At 46.4% G+C, this 23,587-nt stretch overlaps 2 protein-coding genes across 3 annotated transcripts in view; both read left to right on the top strand.

The window, feature by feature from the left end:
• The first annotated feature begins 2,226 nt into the window (after positions 1-2,226).
• Positions 2,227-14,617, top strand: ANXA4 (annexin A4). 2 transcript variants are annotated; one of them, XM_074563596.1, is made up of 13 exons: positions 2,227-2,638; positions 7,527-7,583; positions 8,515-8,590; positions 9,042-9,136; positions 9,416-9,529; positions 9,710-9,800; positions 10,285-10,364; positions 10,765-10,821; positions 11,286-11,379; positions 11,888-11,983; positions 12,442-12,500; positions 12,807-12,929; positions 13,188-14,617. In XM_074563596.1, the coding sequence occupies exons 2-13, from the start codon at positions 7,581-7,583 to the stop codon at positions 13,245-13,247; spliced, it is 948 nt and encodes a 315-aa protein (XP_074419697.1). In that variant the 5' UTR covers positions 2,227-2,638; positions 7,527-7,580; the 3' UTR covers positions 13,248-14,617. The 2 variants fall into 2 exon arrangements, with proteins under 2 accessions (XP_074419697.1, XP_074419696.1); XM_074563595.1 differs by having other exon boundaries at positions 2,577-3,166.
• A 2,194-nt stretch (positions 14,618-16,811) lies between these two features.
• GMCL1 (germ cell-less 1, spermatogenesis associated) overlaps positions 16,812-23,587 on the top strand; it is a 17,604-nt gene continuing 10,828 nt past the window's right edge. The window contains exons 1-8 of the mRNA XM_074563403.1: positions 16,812-17,126; positions 17,602-17,725; positions 20,571-20,667; positions 21,466-21,563; positions 22,056-22,168; positions 22,883-22,948; positions 23,116-23,200; positions 23,389-23,583. Coding sequence (XP_074419504.1) covers positions 16,936-17,126; positions 17,602-17,725; positions 20,571-20,667; positions 21,466-21,563; positions 22,056-22,168; positions 22,883-22,948; positions 23,116-23,200; positions 23,389-23,583 — 969 coding nt within the window. The 5' untranslated portion in view covers positions 16,812-16,935. The remainder of the gene's footprint in view (positions 17,127-17,601; positions 17,726-20,570; positions 20,668-21,465; positions 21,564-22,055; positions 22,169-22,882; positions 22,949-23,115; positions 23,201-23,388; positions 23,584-23,587) is intronic.

The following is a 23,587-nucleotide window of genomic DNA, read 5'->3' as shown; positions in this document are numbered from 1 at the left end:
CTCCCCTCAGCCTCCTCTTCTCCAGGCTGAACACCCCCAGCTCCCTCAGCCGCTCCTCACCACACTCGTGCCCCAGAGCCCTCACCAGCTCCGTTGCCCTTCTCTGGACACGCTCCAGCACCTCAAGGTCTTTCTTGGAGTGAGGGGCCCAAAACTGGACACAGCCCTCGAGGTGGGGCCTCACCAGTGCCCAGTCCAGGGGAACGGTCACTTCCCTAGTCCTGCTGGCCACACCGTTCCTGGTGCAGGCCAGGATGCTGTGGGCCTTCTTGGCCACCTGGGCACCCTGCTGGCTCATACTCAGCCGGCTGCCGACCAACACCCCCAGGTCCTTTTCTGCCAGGCAGCTCTCCAGCCGCTCTGCCCCGAGCCTGTAACGCTGCATGGGGTTGGTGTGACCCAAGTGCTGGACCCGGCACTTGCCCTTGTTGAACCTCACGCCATTGGCCTTGGCCCATCGATCCGGCCTGTCCAGAATGAGGTGAGGCTGTTTCTCTAAAGCTAAAGGCAGGTACCTGCTGATCAAATGACACACTGAAAATCTCTCCTTCCAGCACCAGGCTTCTCTACTCCTTGAGTTGCAAATTTAAAAGGACAGGTCCTTAGGGAAAAAACAGAAATGCTGCCGTTTCCGGAGAGGTTCAGCTCTGTTCTCATTGTGGGACCTAGAATAAATACCTCCTGCTTACCAGGCTGGCTGCTTGAGCTCCGTTTATTTACTTAATGCACACTGTCCCGTCTTTCCACGACCTTTGATTTTCATTTTGTCTTTTGTAGAGATGGGAGAACAGCAGGATGGAGTGGGAATGCAGAGCAAGTATGCAATCGAGTAAAATCTGGTGCTTTGGAGAGCTTTATAACGGGTAGTCTAAAATAATCCACGGGACAAACAGGAAATATCAGTGAAAAGAAAAGCAATGTACTTTGTCGCTTACAACAGCGATAGGAACTGTGGCCTTGTCCATTACTATCCCTCTTTTGATGCGAGGACGGCAAAGCTGTGCTAGACAGTGCTCCGGGCTGGAGATATTTAAGGAGAACGGTAGCCCTTCCATCCTTTAAGAGATGAAGACAACATGCTGAAAGCTCAGCAGACCCTACACAACGGGCTGGAGAGACAAAGCTTTGTGTCCTGAACCTTATATAGGAAATTTCTCCTACAGCGACAACCCTTAGCCTTCATGAAGGGAGTAGCTGCTGTAGCAAGGTACAACAGGGTGGAGACAACTAGTGCCCTACACCCCCTGTCCTTCCATCCACCTTCCAGAGCAACTCGGCTAACCCTCTGCATGGTCGGAAGCATTTTGTACTTTGTGGGGTTTTTTTTGTTGTTTTTTATTTTTTTCCTTTCTGGTCCAAATAATCGTGATTGAACTGGATGGCTACCGAGGCAGCATCCGTAACCAGCCAAGATCATAGGGGAACTCGGCTGCGTGTTGGGTCTGTTGGATCTGGCTTCCGAATGGACTAATTCTGGATGGCCAAAAACATCCCCACAAACACTTTGCATCTTCAAGTATTCCTCCTCTCCCAGGGGGAAAGAAAAGGTTAAATTTTGCAAATTGTGAATGACAGAATTGGTGCAATACTTAACGGATAAATAACTTCCAAAGAAGACGAATAACTTACAGTCTAGAATAATTACCACTGCATATACCATTAGCTTCGGTGTCAGAGCCATCCAGACCTCAGGCTTGAAGAGGCTGGAAAGCAAACTGAAGACGGAAGTTTTTTTAAAATACACAGGCCAAAAAAATCGGAGGCAACGTAAGATGGAGAAAAACAGCCGTTCTCCTGCCGGTGGATTAAAATGGGTGGGAACGGGCCCAGAGCAGGAGGCAGCTGACGCGAGAGGGAGGGATGAGAATGGAAACTTTAGCAGATGTAGGAAAGAGAAGAGTTTCTCCTTAGTGACTGTTGATAATATAAACTAGTCCACGCAGAATCCCAGTCGGGGTAAAGTGCCAGATTTTACAAGGAAAGAGACTGTGCAATGGAAAAGGAGAGTGCTTGTGGCTTGAACCCTGGGTTTTTTTCTGTTCCCCTCTGTTCAATGTGCCCCCCATCAGCAGGGAGTGGGTACACGGGGCTGGCCTCTCGGGGGTTGTTTTTGGGAGGCTGAGCTGCAGTGGGAGCTATAATAAGCCAGCGGCGCGGACATGCTCGCTGGAGCCCGGGCTGCATTCATCCCAGCTGCTAAATTTAGCTCTCTTCCAGCAAAAGAGCATGCGCGAAGAGGCACGGGGCTGAGACAGAATTGTCGTATGAGCTGGAAAAAGAGAACCTGAGAGGGCTGATTTACCCGTTATAATAACTGTACTTTTGTCATCAAAAGAGACCAAAGTCCCTGAGGATAAACACAGGGAAGACAAGACATGTATCATTGCGAGGTTGATTTTCCTCTGTCAGCCTCAGATCTTACCCAAGGCTGACCCCGGCAGTTGAACTGAAGTCCCTTTGCCCAGAAGTGTTTTGACTTGAGGGCGGTGCCATTTATTGGGGCAAAAATAATCATAGTTACGAAAATAATCATTCCAACAGGAATCACGGCTGTTTGTGATGCAAGGTTCTTAGGGAAGGGGGAATGATGCTAAAGAGCCGGAGAGGTGCTGCAGGGGGCGAAGGAGCCATGGTACAGGTAAGGATTCCCCACAGACAGCGTGGGGGGAGGAAGAGGACCTCTTGCTCAAGGCTGTTGCAGCCCGTGTGCCCCACACCGTCGTTCCCCTCGCTCCCCCCTTGGGTATGCCCTTTTGCATGACAGCATCAAGTGAGACACCAGACGCTGACTGCGCAGCTTGGGCTGCGGTTAGAGAGACTCTCTGTTCCCTGAGATTTTTTACGGGCAATGCTGGGGAGCTTGGAAGCCACCCCAGCCTGCCGGGCCACCTTTACTCGCCAGGATCTCCGTGTAACCCCAAATGTGCGTTTCCTTAAATGTACGTGAGGCTCCCTGGGGAATCTCTCCCTGCTCTGGATTACAAGGAGCTGTTTGCGGAAGGGCAGAGGAGGGGAGCAGGGCTGGATCGCCTTCCCATCAGGCGCTGGAGAAAAGCTGCTTTGCGCCAGTGGGTCCCACCCCGCTCCAGGGCGGGGACTTTGCCATCCGGGGCAAGGCAAGCAAAGCTCTCCCCATCCCTGCCAAGGCACCCGCTTGGGACAGCAGGTGAGTGCCAAACTAGCCAGGGGGTCCTCTTTGGCGTGGGGAAGGGGTTGCGCGGCTGGAGGTGCCTGGGGACGTGCCAGGCACCACCCCTGCTTGCCCGACTGCAGCCGCTGGTAGCGTGGCTGCGTGGGAGTGGGACGGCCCTTGGCTGGGTGGGTGCCCTGGTGGGACCACAAAGCCAAGGCATTGGGGCAGCCCCGGAGGGCGCAGGCCTGGGGCGAGGAGGGACAGGGAGGCAGGTTGTGGGAAGGAGGAAGAAAATGGCTGGCTCTTCCCAGGCAAGGGGAGTGCAGGTTTTGCTTCCTATTTCTTCTGTGCACCGTGGCCAAGCTGGCACGTCCTGCGGGCTGGATGCCGGAGTGCGGAGGGCATGGCAGGGGGCTTGTGAAGTGGCTTTGGGTGGGGGCACAGGCTGAAGTGAGGAGTGTAAGGCTCTTCTGTCTCGGTATTATATTTTTATTCCTTTTGAGGGCAGCGGGCAGGCAAAGGTCATCATGTGGGAGGTGCTGGGATATTTCATCTGGTTTGGGGCTCACCGGCAGAAGGGAACTCCTGTCCTGAGCTGCAAATGGGGCTGAGATCAGGGTCGGTCACCCTGCCATGAGCCCCAGACCTACCCTGGGGCACTCTGCCTCCCTGAAGCGCAGCCAGCTGCGGAGGGAACAGGCTGGATCCAGCACACTGGAAACAGCCAGCGGTGGCAGAGCCATGGAAAAAGCTGATCTGGGGCGGGGTGTGGGGTTGTGTTTGAGTAAACGCGCACCGAATGAAAGAACTAGTCAAACAAGTCCAGCATTTGCCGCGCAAGGGGGAGAGTCGCAAATCACTGGTTTCCCACTCCCGATCCCAGGTGTAGGACCGGCAGCGCGTCTGTGAGTTCAAACTTGAGGAAAAAAGACCCAGTGTTTATATCCTGCTGAGCTGCTGGGAGCTGTGTGCGGGCTGTGAACGGTCAGGAAAACTTGATTCAGAGCAAAACTAGACTTGAATTGGCCGGCGCACCCGATAGTTCCAGCTGTTTTCTGGTAAATGAAGTTTAGTCTGGAGTCAGCTTTTAGCGGACATTGATATGGGTTTATAACTGCCTCATTAGCTGATAAAGCCTGCCAGGAAAAGGTTAGCCATGGCACAATTTGAATAATGGGAGGGATGCCTCGCACACCTTCACTTGGTCATCTGGACACGGTGTTTTGAGCTTGTTCTAAGCAGGTTTACTGTATCAGCTGGCTCAGGCCTTTATTCTGGGATGAAGAGTAAATAACATCAGGACAGGGATTAGCCCAGGGCACCTTAGCACTTGCTACCTGATTCTTTGCATGCATATTTTAATTCTTCAAAACACAAAGTTGAGTGTTGCTCCTATCCTGAAGCTGTTTTTCCCCGTGTGAGCTGCAGGCCAGGAATTGCGTTAAGCTACAGAGTGCTGGCAGATGGGACTGCGCAATCCCTTTCTGTACTAGCAAAGGAGGTGGCTAGGAGAGTTTTATTCACCTAATGCCCCAGCCAGGGCAGTTCCTGGAGGCACCTTCACCTGTGAAATGGAGCAAGAGGATTACAGGGGCAGGAACCATTGCTGGAGAACCTGGCTGGGCAGCCGAATGCTTCCACCTGTCACTTCAGCGGCTCATTTCTTGTGGCACCACACACAAACGTGTACCGGGAACAAAACAGCGTTTGCAGTTTGCACATTTGGGTTGGCACCGCCGCCTTTTGCGGTGCTCTACTCTTTATAATCCCGGTGATGGCTAAGATGGATGAAGAGATTGGAATCTCACGGTCAATATTTAATGTGACATTTCTGTTGTAATTTGATATTCCAGGCCATTTGCCCTGAATCCAGTACATGCATTCTTTCCTCATGTTTTGGTTTCTTTCTGCCAGCTCATTTACACACAGAATATTTCTGCCTCCTACCCTCTTTTTCCTTGTTTATTGACTTTTCTTTTGCCCTCTAATACTCCTGTGTCTGTGTACAAACCAACAGAATGGTAGAACTGCATCAGTAAAACACCTGTGAAGTTTGAAGTCATTATTTAGTGTCTGGTTAAACCAAATTAAAAAGTTGGCTTTATATTTCTGTAAAAGATTAGAGAAGAGCAAAGATGACTTTTCTGAGGTCTAGGCCATATTTTGACCACTGAAATCTATAATCACATGAAAGAAAGTGAACCCAATACTAATAATTTTCCGTATGTTGCCTGAGTGCACAGCGTGTAATAACATGCAGCTGACCTGGAGAGCACTAAGGAGTGCCTGTGCGTAACATCCATGGCAAATGTCAGACTAAGAGTTAATTTGCCTGAACAGCACCCTCCGATGGTATTCCAGATTTGTAAGAGTCATGTGAAGAATGAGCAAAGACACTCCTGTTCTTGCACAACTGGCTGGGCTCATTGATAGCAGCTGTTAAGCACCGTGCGCAGGATTAGAGAGCGATGTTGTCAGCCGCTGGCATCACTGCTTCTGCTTAAGCGCTTTAATGGGAGAACCTCAGCCCATGCTGGGTTGAACTTGAGTTGCAGGGAAGTGAACCTTGTGCTAGAACTTGACGTCCTCCTGGAGAAACTGGCTGCCCAATGCTTCTGTGGGAGTACTCTTTGCTGGTTAAAAACTGGACGGAGGGCCAGGACCAGAGAGCAGAGTTAAACCCAGCTGGCGTCCAGTCGTGAGTGGTGCTCCCCAGGGCTCAGTATTGGGGTCAATTCTCTTTAATACCTTTATCAATTACCTGGACAAGGGGATTGAGGGCACCCTCAGTAAGTCTGCAGATGACACGAAGTTAGGTGGGAGTGTCAACCTGCTTGAGGGTTGGAAGGTTCTGCAGAGGGGTCTGGACAGGCCGGATCGATGGACTGAGGCCAATGGCGTGAGGTTCAACAAGGGCAAGTGCCGGGTCCAGCACTTGGGTCACACCAACCCCATGCAGCGTTACAGGCTCGGGGCAGAGCGGCTGGAGAGCTGCCTGGCAGAAAAGGACCTGGGGGTGTTGGTCGGCAGCCCGCTGAGTATGAGCCAGCAGGGTGCCCAGGCGGCCAAGAAGGGCACCAGCATCCTGGCCTGTACCAGGAACTGTGTGGCCAGCAGGACTAGGGAAGTGACCATCCCCCTGGACTGGGCACTGGTGAGGCCCCACCTCGAGGGCTGTGTTCAGTTTTGGGCCCCTCACTCCAAGAAAGACCTTGAGGTGCTGGAGCGTGTCCAGAGAAGGGCAATGGAGCTGGTGAGGGGTCTGGAGCACGAGTGTGGTGAGGAGCGGCTGAGGGAGCTGGGGGTGTTCAGCCTGGAGAAGAGGAGGCTAAGGGGAGACCTTCTCGCTCTCCACAGCTCCCTGAAAGGAAGGTGTAGCCGGGGGGGGTCAGTCTCTTCTCCCAAGGAACAGGCGATGGGACAAGAGGAAAGAGCCTTGAGTTGCACCAGGGGAGGTTGAGGATGGATATTAGGAAAAACTTTTACACTGAAAGGGTTATTAAGCATTGGAAGAGGCTGCCCAGGGCAGTGGTGGAGTCGCCATCCCTGGAGATATTTAAAAGCCGGGTAGACGGAGTGCTTAGAGATATGGTTTAGTGATGGTTTGTCAGAATTAAGTTGATGGCTGGACTAGATGATCTGAAGGGTCCCTTCCAACCCAGGCAATTCTATGATTCTGTGATATGGGACAATACTTTGGGTGTGTTCGTCTATAGGCCCTATGGGTGAAAACAAAATTATGAGCAGAAAAGTAAACCCTGGGTAGATGGCAAATAAGCTATATATGTAACTTTTTTTTGCTGGCGTTGTCAGTTAAAACTGCGGCCCTACAAGGCATTACCCATTGCACCAGACGGAGGAGACGTTGAATACAGCAGATTTTAAGCAAGAGGGAAAATAATTCCCCTGTTCCAGTCCTCCAGTGAGGTTATCCTTTGGAAGCTCATCTCCACCTTGATGCTGTCTCTGCCTCCCGGGGTGTATCTGCCAGGGCTGTGTGGGCACCCTCACCCTGATTCACCCTCAGGCTCTCCCCTGGCAAGCTCAAAGCCACGTGCTTTGAAAAGCATGGGGATGAAGTTTATTTTCTTTGCCCCCAGGGCGACACAGTCTGCTTCTCCTTGTAGCCTCAGCGGGGCCGTCACGCTAGCAATGGAAAAGAAATTTCTTAAATTACTAGTGTTCGTCATCTGCTTGTGCACCACATCCCTCTTTCCGGCAGGGCGAGCGCCCTGGCCCTGCGCTGTTGCAAGCCAGCCTTTGTTTGTTCTGCACAAAGCAGGACTGGGAAAATTAGATTGTTACTTAACCAGCCCTATTAACCGGCAAGGGTGGGTATAATCGATTAATTATTTGCTAGAAAACCTAACACTCCCTCTGGTTTTTACGACAGTTGTCTAACCGCCTGAGGACTCGGACAGCAGCAGATTGACCAAATACCAGAGGGATGGTGAGTGTCTGTGTTTCCCGTACCGTGCTGCGCCAGGTGTTTGCTCTATCAGATAAAGGTGGGGAGCGTAGCTCAGATAAGGACACAGCAGAAAGAACACTGTCCTTTTTGTCCCTTTATGGGGGGTGATTTTATCAATTCTCTCTGCTTCCTCATACTAGAGAAGAACCACCCCCACACACAGGCTTTTCCATTTTGTGAGTTAATGGAAAATCCAATCAGATATTAGGTCAAAGAGCACAAATTTCTCCAGATAAACTTCCTGGGCATATTATTCTTTCTAGATTCAAGCTGCAGGGTAGCCATCTGCATGGTAGTTATCCCCGTGCCTGTTCCAGAAAGCCTAACCTACAAGAATGTTAAGCGGTTGGTTTGCCGATGATTTTCACGGGAACATGGGAACAAAGAGACAGTGTAGTCCCACAGAAGTGGCACTGGGCAGGACGCAGGAGAAACCTGCTTGTGAATCACTGTTTTGAGCAAAACCACTGTCCTTTCTGATGCATTATTTTACCAAATGGTGGTCCTTGGCTGCTCTTAGAGAAGTCAGGAACAGGGCTTTGGGAACAGCTTCTTCTATGGTTTACATGGAAAACTGCAGGGAAGACGCCCCAGCTGGACTGAACAGAGACGTCAGGATGCCCACCATTATTTAATTGGAAACCAGATACTCCATATATGAAGATGTTTTCTTCTTTTAGTTGTGTCCCTGGGGCTTATTTCTTACGTGGCTAGGAAGTCCCGCTAGAACAAACTGTTTTTCTTTAGGGTAAGATGGAAGCCTGATATAAAATCACTCATGTTTGGTGATTTTACTTGCTGTCGCTGTGTTTGCATCTTTTGAATTTTTTTTTTTTTTTTTAATTCAACCCTCCTGTATGCATATATCACTCTGAATCTGCCTTTCCTAACTCCTCGTCTGTGGGTTTAGGCAACAATCAAGGGGGTCCCGAGTTTCAGTGCTGAGCAAGAAGCACAGGCGCTAAGGAAGGCTATGAAGGGATTTGGTAAGTTTGTTTCCCTCCACTTTTTTTTTTTCTCCCCTGTGAGTATTGGGAATGTTTTTTTTGTGGTGGTTTGTTAGAGGGGAAGTCTTGCCATTTGCATTGCCCCACTGCCCTGTGAGGGCACTGAAAGAAATCGAGTGACTTGATCAGGCTGAGACGTGAACCCAACTTGAAATCCAAGTCTTGGCCACAAAAACATGCTTAGTCAGGCTCTTGTCTCTCCTGCGGGGTGGTGCTGCCGTGCCACTGGCTGGGTCGAGGCACTTCTGTACATTGAGATAGTCCCCAGCGCTGTTAAGAACCAGATCGTTTAAGAAACGTTGATGTAAGATGTTGAGAACCGGGTTGTGTAAGGAATAGAAGATGGCTAATGGCACACCCTGGACAAGACCAGAGCATGCTTCTGGTTCTCGTGCAAGCAGCCTGACTGGTTTCCATTGGTTTCTTCCAGGCACAGATGAAGATGCCATCATCGAGATCTTGACCAAACTAAATGTTTCCCAACGTCAGCAAGTTCTGATCACCTACAAAAGCAGTATTGGCAGGGTAGGTGGTCTTCAGAGATTAGTAACTGTGGCATCAGCTGGGAGATGCAGACAATATTTGGGTTATATCACTTGGGTGAAATCTGAATAACATTCTAGTCTCCACGACAGTAAGGTTAGCACAAACTTTCCCTGGCCAAGTTTATTTCGGTCTTGTTCACTTCGGAGCAACTGTTCATCCAAGGAGGGTTGGAGCACGAAGAAAAGTGGTGATTGAGTTCTTTCTGTTCTCAAAGGCTGCATCTTCTCCTAACTCCTTTATCCTCTTTCTGTCTTCTAGGATTTGATTGATGACTTGAAGTCTGAGCTGAGTGGGAATTTTGAAAGGGTGATCATTGGTATGATGACTCCTACCACCATGTACGACGTGCATGAACTGAGAAGGGCTATGAAGGTTCAGAAATCTTCCTTTTATGTTGCTTAAGTTCTGGTCAATTTAGTATGATGTGGCATAGTTATACACGTGTTATTAATTTCTTATTATTAACTTACTTATAATTAAAAAAAAAAATCCTAGATGCACATCAAAACAGTTGTCATTATAATCTTAGATCTTATCTTTGCAATTCCCTAGGGTGCAGGAACAGATGAAGGTTGTCTGATTGAAATCCTGGCTTCTCGCACAAACGAAGAGATTCGGCGCATTAACGAGAACTACAAATGTCGTATGTAGCGCTAACTGCAAACCATTACCAGGCTAACGGAAAAGTCACTTACGTGTATGCAGGGACACATGAGGAGGAAGGAGAGGGCCTTATTAGCCTTTAAATGTGACAAATCAGCTAATACAACTATTGCCATTTGTCCAGAGAGAATCTGTTAGAGCGTCACCAGCAGGATTGCCAACAGCCTCAACATTAGAATTTCACCCAGAAACTGAATCAGTGTGAATGAAACTGGGTGGGCGGCTGTGTCTATCAGTTGGATGTCTGTCCATGTGGGGATCTATTGCCAGCTTCATACTATCTGCGCTTCTTAACTTTAGCCTGTGGCACAAAATATGATGGCTGGACTGCTATGATGGTGTTCAGAGCCCTGAGCTCAGTTAGATACTTACTGAGTTTACAGCTGACGGATGTTGTGGACAAACAGCGTCCAGGTGATGGATCTGTTACTAACAGATGTCATATGTGTGCGTCCTCTTGCTAGAATACGGCTGTACCCTTGAGGAGGACATTGTCTCTGACACATCTTCCCTGTTTCGAAGAGTCCTCGTGTCCCTGGCGACCGTAAGGCTAAGGGAAATGGGGGTGAATCTCTCTGTTGCAGATGGACACGCCTCTCACTTCAGTGATGAGGTGTTTCGGGCTGGTTTTGGTTTCACTTATCTTGCATTTCACCTCACCTGCATTTCACACCCAACTTCTGCAGGGAGAGGAGGCTGGCTCTGGGTGCGCATTAATGCTACGTGCTCTTTTTAAAATGGCCCAGTTAAAGTGGATTGCTGCTCACTTCAAAAGGAAGTACAAATAACGTCTGAGCCACATTTTTCTGTATTTGTAAGCCACTATTCAATGTTAAGGATCCTATTATGCATCTCCAGTAACTTGTTTTGAATGGGGAATTTGCGGGACTTGCTTCCATTAGTTGCTCTGGTGAAATGAGTTTTTCACCCTTGTATCTCCACAGGGGAACAGAGATGAGGGAACGTACGTGGATGATGCCCTTGCTCAACAAGATGCTCAGGTGCATAGCAATTTCCTTCCTTGCAAGAATTGGCTGTTCTTGTACATGTGATGTGTGGTGAATCCCTCCTTTTTCCATACCTCATTTTTTTTTAAGGCAGAACAGTAAGCCTGAGGCTATGCTAGACAGCAGCACCCTGGGTGGAGACCAGGGCTCAGTTCTCTGTTTTGACCCTTAGAGAAGCCGCTTCACTGTTCTGACTCAGCCAGTGAAATGGTGATAATGGTTCTGGCCTCCTCGGCAACTCTGTGGTGAGAGGTCTCTAGACAGGCTAGGTGTTTGGCAGGGGAGATGACATCTCGGTTGAGAGTTGCTGTGCTTGGTTAGTATTTATTGGAAAATATCCGTCATCTAAACAAGCCACAGGCCAGAAGTCCTCAAGCACCAAGTATGTAAAAATCTCATGTTGTTTGTGCCTGGTCTTCTCAGTTAGCCTTACTTTGTCTATTCATAATGTCTTCAAGTGCCTATATGAAGCTGGGGAGAAGAAATGGGGAACAGACGAGGTACAATTTATGGCCATCCTCTGTACACGGAACAGATACCACCTACTAAGAGGTAGGACCCTCCGCGGTGTCCTGAATTTTTTTCTTTGTTTGAGGGCGATTCTTTCAGAGGAGCTTTGCACTTGTTCATTAACTGATTGTGAACTCTTCCTGAGACAGCAAGTATCCTAGAGCCCCGTCCTGTTCAATTCTTTAGGACTGTTTTATTCCTGAGACAAAAAGGGACTTCAGAAAAACATCAGTACAACTCACTTCAGTCTGTAAATTGGAGATAATGAAGTGTGACTCCCATTGGGGCAGAACTAAGCATTTAAACTGCCATTATTAACTAGTTCTTGAAAATGCTAGCAGCAGTGGTAGGCCAATTAGCAAGACAGTTGATAATTAAAGTGAATTATTTCTGTGGGACGGCCTGATTTAGCTTGCGATGTCACAATAACGGTAGAATGTTCATGCAGCGTATGAGGAGTTTGATCTTGCAAAGTGATCCTTGGTGGTTTACACACTGCGTGCCCTGAAGCTTCTCACTTGCTCATTTTATCCCCGACTCTTCCTCCTAGTTTTTGATGCGTACAGAGGGATTGCTAATAAGGACATAACAGACAGCATTAAATCTGAAATGTCAGGAGACCTCGAAGATGCTTTGTTAGCTGTGGGTGAGTTCCCTGCTTTTAAACTTTGACTACAATGTCATTAAATAACCGGGAGATACTGTATCTTGCCCTGGCTGGCTGTTTACGTAGCTTCAGGGGGCAGATACTCTTCTTCTTCCTTACAAGCCACGGTCATTTACCCTCTGCAGATACAATTGGGTGAGAAAGCTCTGTGCTTTATGATATCATTTGCTTTCCCAAGGGATGCTGTGGTAGCTGACATTTGCTGTCAGGAAGCATTAAAGCCTTAAAGAAAATATTGCCATGCGCTGGGCGTGGAGACATCGATTTACAGCAGGTCACTGACTATGGGTGTCTCCGTTGTACTTGCTGTTTGTTGGCCCTGAATTGCATCTTTCCAGAATTAAAAACCTTCACTGAGAAAGCGCTGTGAAGGTCTGGAAGACCTTCTCCATCAGTTTTTATTGACCTTAATTCTTTTGTTCTTGTCTCCCTTACAGTAAAGTGTGTGCGAAATAAACCTGCATATTTTGCTGAAAGATTGTATAAATCCATGAAGGTAAAGAGATTTTGGTGTAAGACTGCTGGTTTTTTTCCCCCATGCCTTTCCATACTCAAGTCAGTAGCATGACAGCAATCATTTGACAAAGAGAAAACTGGAAAAGAAATCAAAGTCTGAGCTTTTATATGGACCTCTTTTCCCTCAAGAAACTCAGGGCAGTATCCTTACCTGGCAGTGAGCTGTTAGCGGATCACTCCACTAACGCAAAAATGTTCCGATTAGGAACAGATCCCACAGAAAGCCAAGTGTTTAAACCTTTGTGTTTGTGCTCTCTAGTCGTACACGGATGGTTTATTTCTTTAGGGCCTGGGAACAGACGACAACACGCTGATCCGAGTGATGGTGTCCCGCTCTGAAATAGACATGCTGGATATCAGAAGGGAATTCCTGACCATGTATGGGAAATCTCTCTACTCCTTCATTAAGGTAAGCTTTTCAGTGTTAGGAAAAAAGAGCTGGATTTGCAAAGCAGTTTAAAGGAGGCAGGTGCTCCCTTGACACCTAGTGGCTATTTTAGAGGAGCTGGAATTAAGGAGACTTTACGTTTATGTACCAAAAATGTTCCTGAATGTTCTTAGTTCTTAAATCGTCAGGATCCAAACCCTACAACAAATTGTACATGCTGGCAAGAATCCAGCCTCGCGTGGAGCTGTCAAACTAACTGCATTCCTCTTTTCTTTCTAGGGAGACTGCTCAGGAGACTACAGGAAAGTTCTGCTCAGACTGTGTGGCGGGGAGGATTAAAGGATGCCTGCTCTGCTGTACTGCTTGGGTGATGGGAAGCAATTCGATCACAAGGATTAATTTCTGATTAATTTTCCTAAATAGCTTATTAATTGCTAGGAGCATTGACTTAGGTTAGTTAATGCTCTGGTTAGATAATTGGCCATACTGGTTGACCCTTTTTGATAGGCTTTTATGCTTGGAATACCCATTTGTTTACTAATTGGGCTAGCAAAGCCCATCTTAAACAGAATGGTGTAATCAAATATATAAAAGCTAAGTTGTTTCCTTACAAGCTGAACCTTTGCCATTACATTCACCAGCAAAACTTAACAACTGAAGCGAACCGGGATGCAGAATGTGAGAGGCTGCCCAGGGAAAAATTAACCTCATCAATACACGTGAGAACGCAGGCTTGATTCAGTTTTTGCAAGATAATTAAAACGCAAAGAAACCTATCTTCTGAAATACAAGCGTGTCGATCTTAACTTGCCTTCTGTTAGTGCGGAGCATTAACAGCCTTGCTGCACTTTATGTGTATGTTGTCTATAGATCTGTAGGTAGGGAAGATGTCACGGGTGACATCCGCAAAAACACTTGCTGCCCTGGTTACTGGTCAGCCCCGTAGTCTTGGTCTGTCGTCTTTGACTCGTGGGAGTATAAATCATTGGGGTTGTACTACAAGCCCTTCCTCTGGACAAAGTTGTCATTAGAATTGTGCCTTTTAAGGAATGACCTGTCCCCAAAACTGCATCTCCTCAGCACTACCCGATGCCTTGCACTGGGATGCCTTGTACTGGGGGAGCTCAACGGATCTCACCAGCGCTGTCTGGCTGGAGCCCGGTGTGATGCTGCCGTCAGAGGGTCCCAGTTTTGTGCCTATGTCTGGCTTGGACTTCCACACCGACCTCTAGAAGAGACTTTTCCCTCAGACCCTACACACCTGCCTGTTAAGCCGAGCATTGTTTTCACTACAAAAATGTGGTTCTGGTTTGGTTCAGCAATTTATTTATTTTGAGCTGTATATAATCCTGTTTTGAAGGCATCACACTGAGGGTAGAATGTAAAGGTACAAGTACTGATAGGGCCTACACCCAATGTCACCTTCTTCTAAATTAGGCTGCTGTTGGCTTGAATAGGAGATACTTCTGTAGCCTCAAATAAAATGATTTTCTTTCTTGCTCTCTGTGCTGTAATTGGAGATACATTCCTTACTTTTGGTGGGAGAGGAGGCAGAGCTTTTCCCAGTTCTACCGAAGCCACCTGCTCAGTGAAAGAAAAACTGTCCTACCCAGTACCGCAGGCTAACAGATGCGCTCAGGCTTGGGTTTGTGTTTAAATGCCTTGTTGTTGCTGACTTTTTAAAAATGAATAAACAATTCCTTTCCACACCTTCTGCTATGATTGTGTGTTCTGGGAGAGGTAACGGTGAAACAACTGTCTCCTTGTTTTTTTTCAATAACTTCTGTGCGCCACAGGTGCTTTTTCTCCTCTGCATGGACCTCCGTACACCAGTGGAGTGAGGAGAAGGTGTAGGCCTGGCCTCCTGCTCCTTACAAAGAGGCAAAACCAACGGGCCCAGCACAGGGGGATGCTGTAAATCTGGGATGCTCTGGGACGTGGTTTACAAAACCCCACGCTGTGTCTGAGGGGTAACTGCCAGTGGAGGGGGGGGAAACGACAGGTTTTGGGGGTGCAGGCCTGCACACTGATGTGCAGGTATCACGTGACCACAAGAATATGGTCAAAAAGTTACATAAGTGTATGAAATTATACATAATTTTATACATTTATTATTAAAAATCAAAATTTTTAATTTTATACATAAGTATAAAATTATAACAGAACTTTGACTGAACTTCAGCTGAACTCCTGAAATTAGAACTTAATTGGGCCCTATGCATCTGGACCAGACGCAGAAACAATTAAACTTAATTGTGTCCTTGCACATCCACCTGGGCTAGATGTAACCAAAACACAGATTAAAAAAAATTGAATTGTTGAAGGACTACCATCTCCAGAGCCTACTGCAGGTGAAAAAGGCCCCTTGAGGGACTGAGCTCCTGGTCTCTGATCTGATAACAAGACGTATCATCTTTGGAATGAAGTCGAGATAAAAGTGTGTCCGAGAGAAGCCTTACCAGATTATAACACCAAAACACACAGTCTCTTGTAAACAATGAGCTATTTAAGGGGATCTCCCAAAATGTTTAAAACATTCACTTGAATGCCTGTGTATGATGAGGGATGATAAAGGAACTGTAGCTCACTACTCAGCTGTGCCTTATTGCTATAAATACTGGACTGTCAGAAATGTGTGCTGCGCTGGGTGTTGTTAAATGCCTGGCACCGGCTTCTACAGAATCAAAAGTATCTTGCCTCAGGGTGTTGACTGGTTTTTTGCATACTGGGTGAAGAACCCTCAATTTGGGACAACATGGGAGGCAGACCATAGAACCATCTAGGTTAGAAGGGACCTTTAAGATCAAGTCCAACCATTAACCTAACACTGCCAAAACCACCACTAAACCATGTCCCTCAGCACCACGTCTGCCCGGCTTTTAAATATCTCCAGGGATGGCGACTCCACCACTGCCCTGGGCAGCCTCTTCCAATGCTTAATAACCCTTTCAGTGTAAAAGTTTTTCCTAATATCCATCCACAACCTCCCCTGGTGCAACTCAAGGCTCTTTCCTCTTGTCCCATCGCCTGTTCCTTGGGAGAAGAGACTGACCCCCCCTGGCTACACCCTCCGTTCAGGGAGCTGTGGAGAGCGAGAAGGTCTCCCCTCAGCCTCCTCTTCTCCAGGCTGAACACCCCCAGCTCCCTCAGCCGCTCCTCACCACACTCGTGCTCCAGAGCCCTCACCAGCTCCGTTGCCCTTCTCTGGACACGCTCCAGCACCTCAATGCCTTTTTTGGCGTGAGGGGCCCAAAACTGAACACAGCCCTCGAGGCGGGGCCTCACCAGTGCCCAGTCCAGGGGAACGGTCACTTCCCTAGTCCTGCTGGCCACACAGTTCCTGACACAGGCCAGGATGCTGGTGCCCTTCTTGGCCGCCTGGGCACCCTGCTGGCCCATACTCAGCCGGCTGCCGACCAACACCCCCAGGTCCTTTTCTGCCAGGCAGCTCTCCAGCCGCTCTGCCCCGAGCCTGTAACGCTGCATGGGGTTGGTGTGACCCAAGTGCTGGACCCGGCACTTGCCCTTGTTGAACCTCACGCCATTGGCCTCGGCCCATCGATCCGGCCTGTCCAGACCCCTCTGCGGAGCCTTCCTCCCCTCAGGCACATCCCCACTCCGACCCCAATGCGGGAGCGCAGGCCTGCACCCCGCCAGTTCCATCGCTGTTGCTGCTCCTACTCGCAGCTCGATAAGCCGGATGGTTCCTCTCGGACACCCACCGCCAAGTAAAGAGCTACGATGACGCTGGGACAGTGCATTATGCGAAATTATCGCTTTTTCCTGCAGTCGCCCCTCAGCCGCACTCCGAAGCCCTCCCGCGGCCCGCTGGCGGCGCACGCGCACACTGTAACGGCGGCCGCGCACGCGCAGTCTAATGGCGGCCGCCGCGCAGGCGCAGAGGCGCGGGGGCAATGGCCGCCGCCGGCAGTTGGTGAGGAGTCGCCGTCTACCCGCCGCTCGTCTGTCCGCTCCGCTCCGGGCGGCCCCATGAGGAGGCGGCGGCGGCGGCGACGGCGGAGCGGCGATGGGCTCGCTGAGCAGCCGGGTGTTGAGGAGGCGGATGGGCCTCCCGCGCGGCGATGGGGCCACCGGGGGGGACGGCAGCGGCGGCGGCCGGGGCGGCAAGAGGAAGCGTGGCGGGGCCGAAGGGCCCGGTGACAGCGACAGTGACGGCGAGGCCGAGCGGGAGGAGCGGCTCCTCAACACCCCCCGCAGGTCTGGGCTGCACCCCGGCTGAGGGGGGGCTGGTAGTCGGCGGCTCTGAGGGGGCTGTGGCCTCAGTCGTGGTGGTGGGGACGGTGAGGGGACGGGTGGCGGGAAGGGGCTGTGGGGCTGGCGGCTGTGGGGCGGTGAGGCAAGGAGAAGGCACTGAGAGGCCTCGGGGACCAAGCCTGGGGGCCTGTCGTGCAGGAAGGAGGTGGGGCGGGAGGTGGAGGGAGGAGGAGGGAGGAGGGTTTTGGTGTGAGGTGGGTGGTGGGCCTGGGGCAGGGCGTCGGTTTTTGTTTGCTTTGGAAAGGTCCCAGCTACGAAACAAGAGAAGGGAAGTGACTGGGGAAGGCGTGGGGGCGGCGGCGGGGGGGCCGTCAGTCAGTTAGTGGGAGGAAATGAACCCTGTGGAGTGCTTTATACTTAGTGCTGCTTCTGTAACAGGGTAATTTGAAGGAGTGTGTCTCTGCTTGCCTTTGTATAGGAAAAAATTGAAAAGCACTTCTAAGTATATTTATCAGACTCTGTTTTTGAATGGGGAGAACAGTGATATCAAAATTTGTGCTTTGGGAGAAGAGTGGAACTTGCATAAGATATATTTATGTCAGGTAAGTGGCTTCTTTCTTACTCGCAATAGAAACTGTATTTTTAATAAAAGAATGTCTGGTAAATATTAAATGTGAGGGGTTTTTTCCCTTTTCCTTCCCCCCTCCCCTTTTTTCCCCCCTTTTCTTATACTTCAGACTTGTCACTTTTTCTGTGGATGAAGGCAGTTAAATGACTTATGTTGTGCTTTTGATAGTAACGTTAGGAAGCGTAGCCGTACCTTCGTGTTTGAAAAGTTTCTTCAGTTCTGTCTCTTGCTATTTAATTTTTTTAATCTCCTTGTCTTAACCTTAGCACATCCTTTGTGAAAATGGTCATGAAAACTGTCTTTTGATGTCCTGAGAATATGTTCTTGTTTGCGAAATAAATGGCTGAGAATCTCTTGCAATGTTAATATTATTGCGGAGCAAAGAAAGCTCTTCCAGAACGGATTTGTAAAGCACGTGGTAACCCATAGCTTTTACTGTTCTTTGGGACTCAAGTTTAGGTGCCTCAAGTGAAATTGCTGCAGCTGGGTCTCTGTATTTGTTACGCAGCCCTCATCCTTGGATGAAGGCTTTTTTGCCGCTGGATGCGGAAGGTATGCGCAGAAGGTCTGAAAAGGAATAAGTCGTAGTGCATACCTGCAAAAAAAGATGCTGTTTCTACAAGAGTTTTATTTTGGGCTTGTATTAAGGTGAACTACTTTGTGTTACTTTTTGTGGTTTGGGAACGACGGGGTACTGTCATCTTTACTGTCTGTTCTCTTTATTACTTTTCCTGCGACAGAAGTGGGGAGACACCATGGCTTTGTCTTGAAATGTCCAGTTCAGTTGTGCCGTTAACTTTAAATTGGGAGTCTAACCTTGGAAGCAATTTATTTGAGGCGAGAAGAGAAAGTGACATCAGGTACTATACCTGAAAACGTGTGCACTTCTTTGTTAGCTGCAGTCACACACAAAGCAATTTCACCTGTTACAAGCTGATGTCATTGTGAGATGCTGAGCAGGCTGAATGCAGTTTCTCTGGTGTGATAAGCGATGGTAGAAGTGAATTCTTGATATTATTTTTTGTTGTTGTTGTGTTAATGCCATGATTCCAGCGCAGGTACAGCAATTACTTGGATTGGCCACAGCGAGGGAAATTTCATTGCTTTCTTGTAGGAAAGAGACTTTTATTTTACGTGCATTAGAACCTTTTAATAAGCATAAGTGCGGGCAGGAAAGTCACTTGTGTATAGCCAAAGACTGACCAGTGGCAGCCGTCTCTGGATAGAACAGTGGGTGTGTTTGACCAGGGACGACACCTGGCAGTCACAGCTTTACTTGTCCACTCGCTTAGACTCTATATGATAAAGGGAGGATATAAGTGGGTTGGGCAGTCAGGCTTATGTTGCGCAGCATAAACAGAGCGGGCACATTGCAGGTTTGTCCTTAGACTCTTTGTTGGCGATTATGTTTTTAATTGTCATTGTGATTCTGTTGTTGCTATGCCTCAAGTTCATTAAACTAGTCCTTAAAACTTAGTGTGGGTTGATGACTAAAACTGAGTATTAAATTGCTTCCGTGGATGCTTTTTAACAGAAATTGGAAAATTGTTCTGTAGAGGCCTTGTTGTACAAGTGATGTTCTTGGGAGATGCAATTTTGTGGTTAAATTAATCATTCTTGTAAGTCAGGTTTCTATTTCAATGTGAATCTGTCACTGGAATGACGTTACTATAGGTAAAATATTTTTGGATGTTAAAAATAACTCTCTCAATGAAATTAGGATGACTCCTCTGCCTTGTTGAGCAGACTGTTTCTGTTTCCCTAGTCTCTTGAGTTACTACATTTAGTTTGATAAATGACAGTAAGGTCCTGCTCTGCCTGTGAATGGCAGATCTGAGAAGTGGAGGATTTCTTTCTCCTGATGCTGTTTCCTAAGATGGTAAATTCTCATGAAATTGAGGAGTTGATCTACATGGCAAAGCTAAGGTAGCGTCATGAGGATTGGTAAGATTAACAAGTTTCTGGTTTTGAGAGCAGCGTGTTATATGTCATCATAGTTAGGGGATATGCCAAAGGTATAGAAATACTTACATAACCAAACAAAATAAAAATTGGATTTTGTTATTTGCTGCCCTGAGTTGAAATGCTGAGTTAAGAGGTCAGGGAATATGGTACTGTACAATAGACTTTATTTTTTTGATCTCTCAGGTAAACTTCAGTGAGTGATAGCATCTCATAATGGGCACATCTGCTGCTGAGAAGGAAAATCATGAATCCTAGTAGAGCAGTGTATTTCACTTCATTTGGATGGAAACCTATCAAATTCTAGTTTTATATGCCTTACACTTTATTATAAAAGGTATATTTACATAAATGGTGTATGTGTATGTGTCCTTGATATGAGACTACAACCTTGTACGTTAGTTTATGTGTCTTGCATGCTTTTTTCTTTTTTTTCTTTTTTTTTTTTTTCTTCCAATACCCAAACTGGCATTCCCTAATGCCTACAGGATTTATTGTCTGCTGGTAGCATTAAGGACTTAGTTCTTGGACTAATTATATCCCCATTGGTGGTGTGGTTTGTAGGAAAAGAGCTTATGTGGCTTTTCTGGCCCTTTAAAGCTCTTTACTTACTCTGATTACAGACATGTAGTCTGAATTTTCTATACGCGTTTTCACTTTCAGAAATAAAGCAACTACAATTAGCCCTTTCTCAAGTATGTCAGAATGTTTTAGCTTGTGAAAAGTTCCCTTAATACATTTTGTTCTGCATAAAGGTAAATATTAATGATTTTTCGTTCCATGTGCTGCTTTTGACAGTTTTAATTTGAATGAAATCTCTTACTTGAGATCTTTTTCTCTCATCTTCCCTCATACAGTCAGGCTACTTTTCCAGTATGTTCAGTGGATCTTGGAAAGAATCTAACATGAACGTCATAGAGTTGGAGATTCCTGACCAAAATATTGATATAGAAGGTAAGTGGGAACCTTTTATTTTACGTAACCTCTGAAGGTACAGGTTAAGTTGAACCTGACAAAAAATAGCAAAATTTTTTTTTTTAAATAATTTTCAAACTAATAAATAGGAAACTTGAGAGAATGAGTTCTGTGCTCATTACGTTTTGAGCTTAACTTGCGTCACCAGTAGAGCTGAATTCTTTGTTGTACCTCTGAATTGGGAAGCGCAGATGAAAAGCAACTGCTTATCCTCTTGTTTCGGCAATGGGGCTCTTCTGATCAATGTATGCAACTCTTGTGGAGCCCGAAGTGTTAGAGCATGAATCAGATCATCTGTCTGCTCTTGAAAAGCTACTGAGTGAAATGCTCGCAGGGGACCGATGTGAGTCGACAGAATTTTTTGCTGGGGTTCCAAGCACCACAAAAGGAAGAAGTAGTGTTTTTTCAGAATTAGAGAAACTTGTAACATCATAGTAATACCTCAACATAATGCTAGTGGTAGATTGCAGAGAAGGATCATGAGGTTTAGCTTCTTTTTATCTAGTTTTACTGCTCTCCACATTGCTCTGTAACGTGACTTGTTGGCTGATTTAAGATGAATATTTTGTTTAAATTTTGAAAGGGACTGTATTTTAATGGTTAATGCCATGTTTTGTGTTTATGTGTGTGCTTGGTCTGGTAAATACTCGCTTTTTATCCAGAGCAAATAAGGTTGTAGAGAACATGTGCGCTCAGGTGGTTTGGTTATATTTAAGGATTCTTTTAGTTATCCGTGCCCAATGTCCTGTCCTTGTTTGACACTTGTACTCTTTTCAGCTCTACAGGTGGCTTTTGGCTCGCTGTATAGAGATGACGTGTTAATAAAACCCAGTCGAGTAGTTGCACTTTTAGCAGCAGCCTGCATGCTGCAGCTTGTAAGTAATAAATATGCAGTATTTTTATGGCTTCTTTTCAGATAAAGATAACAGTTCCTGATATAGTCACACACGCGTACAGTTTCGCCCAGAGAAGTGAATCATCTTTTCAGACTAAGTGGGGGAAAAACCCCAAACATGATGCAGTGGTTTTATTTAAAAATGCTATGACTAAGATTCAGTTGTAGTATTAAGTGCTGCTTTGAGAATCATATCTAGAAGTAGATTAAAATATGTTTTAACAGCTCATTTATTCTACCCTGAAGGTATTCATTAAGCTTTTCTTTCATATGATATATTCTTAAGAAAAATCTGTTTTTCTGAAGATTGTTGGTTTAAATTTGCTGGATGGCATAGCATAGGTCATTGTAGCACATGTGACTTTGCTAATTGTTCAGGCATGAAAATTTGTATGAACTGCACAATCTTTGGCGCTTGCTGTTGGGAAATTATAAAACTTCAAATGTTTGTTTTTTTTTTTCTTCCCCGCAGGATGGCTTAATCCAGCAATGTGGTGAAACAATGAAGGAAACCATTAATGCAAAAACTGTGTGTGGTTATTATAATTCAGCAGGGACGTACGGGTTAGACTCTGTGAAGAAAAAGTAAGAATTGCTTTCTCCAAGCTGCTTTGTACATTGTTAATTACATATGAATTTACAAACAGTATAATAATGCCCAAGTTGTGGTGGTGTTTTTTTTTTTTTTTAAAAAGCTATCTGACTTGGGCTCTACTTGTCCTGTTCAGCTTTTAAGTTTCTACTATAATCATTTATCTTAAAATTGATGTAGACTATAGTAGATAGATTGGCCTGTGCTGTGAATGAATTAATTACTAAAGTACATTAGTAAAGACAGTATGTTTGGTCTTCAGCATGACAGCGAAATAATACTTGTGATCATTGACTGTTTTATCACAAAGCTGCTTTAATATTCAGAACTTAAGCTTAACTTTTTCTTAATTAGGAGGGATAGTTAACTTTTGGGAGCAGAGTGCTGAGGTTTGTGCTAATGCTGTGAATGTGTGTTCTCAGAGCTTTTTGTGGCATTAATAGTACTTTAAGCTTAACTTTCACTGTACCCTGAGAGAAACTAAATGCAAATTTGAGTTACAGAAAATCTTGGAAACTCTTATGGTAAACTTAATGGTTTTGAAATAATGCTTTTTCATGTTTTTATGCGTTCATGTCTCAGGTTGAAGTGGTATTTCAAAATCATGTGGTATGTAATCAGGCTTTGTGAGCCCGAGCAACTGTTACAGGAATGTTGACATATCTAAGAAAAAAAAATAAGGTACTAATTCCTTGCTTTCAATCTAGGTGCCTTGAATGGCTCTTGAATAATCTGATGACTCACCAGAGTGTTGAACTCTTCAAAGAACTCAGGTACAGGCTTCAGTTAACATTGAGTGATGATGTACAGTTTCTTCCTAAGTATATAGCTCTTTACAAATAACATTCTAGGCTATTGATGGTTGCTTGTTACTTAGCTTGCTTTCTTGGTTTTGGCTATCCTGTCTCATGGAATTCTTACAATTAATTTGTTTTCCCAGCATTAACCTCATGAAACAGCTGATCAGCTCTTCTAATCTATTTGTAATGCAAGTGGAAATGGATGTGTATACTGCTCTCAAAAAGGTACTTGTCAAAGGGGCTTTATGAAGTTGAACTCCTGAGTAGTATTCGATGTGTAACACGATGAGAACTTTAGCCTTTGTGGTATTTACTGAAAGTATTTAATAGAGTATTAGAATCTTTAACAGTGCATGTATTGCTTGTTTGAAAACTCTTCGGTTAACTCACTCGAGTTTGTTTATTTTACCTAGTGGATGTTCCTTCAGCTAGTGCCTTCTTGGAATGGGTCTTTGAAACAACTCTTAACTGAAGCTGATGCCTGGTTTGCCAAGCGTAGGAAAGGTAGGATTAACTGGCATGGCCTTGAATTGTGGAAGATGCGGGCTAGAAGTAAAACACGACAGTCTTCCTCCACTTCCAAACTTTTTCCCATTTTCTCTGGGAAGGCTT

The sequence above is a fragment of the Larus michahellis genome, chromosome 20 (assembly GCF_964199755.1).
Source record: "Larus michahellis chromosome 20, bLarMic1.1, whole genome shotgun sequence".
Classification (NCBI taxonomy): domain Eukaryota; kingdom Metazoa; phylum Chordata; class Aves; order Charadriiformes; family Laridae; genus Larus; species Larus michahellis.
This window is presented reverse-complemented; position numbering and strand designations above follow the sequence as displayed.

Coding starts and splice junctions, on each gene's coding strand:
- ANXA4 (XM_074563596.1), top strand. Junction 9,530..9,709: donor AACTGAGAAGGGCTATGAAG/GTTCAGAAATCT, acceptor GCAATTCCCTAG/GGTGCAGGAACAGATGAAGG. Junction 10,365..10,764: donor TCCTCGTGTCCCTGGCGACC/GTAAGGCTAAGG, acceptor GTATCTCCACAG/GGGAACAGAGATGAGGGAAC.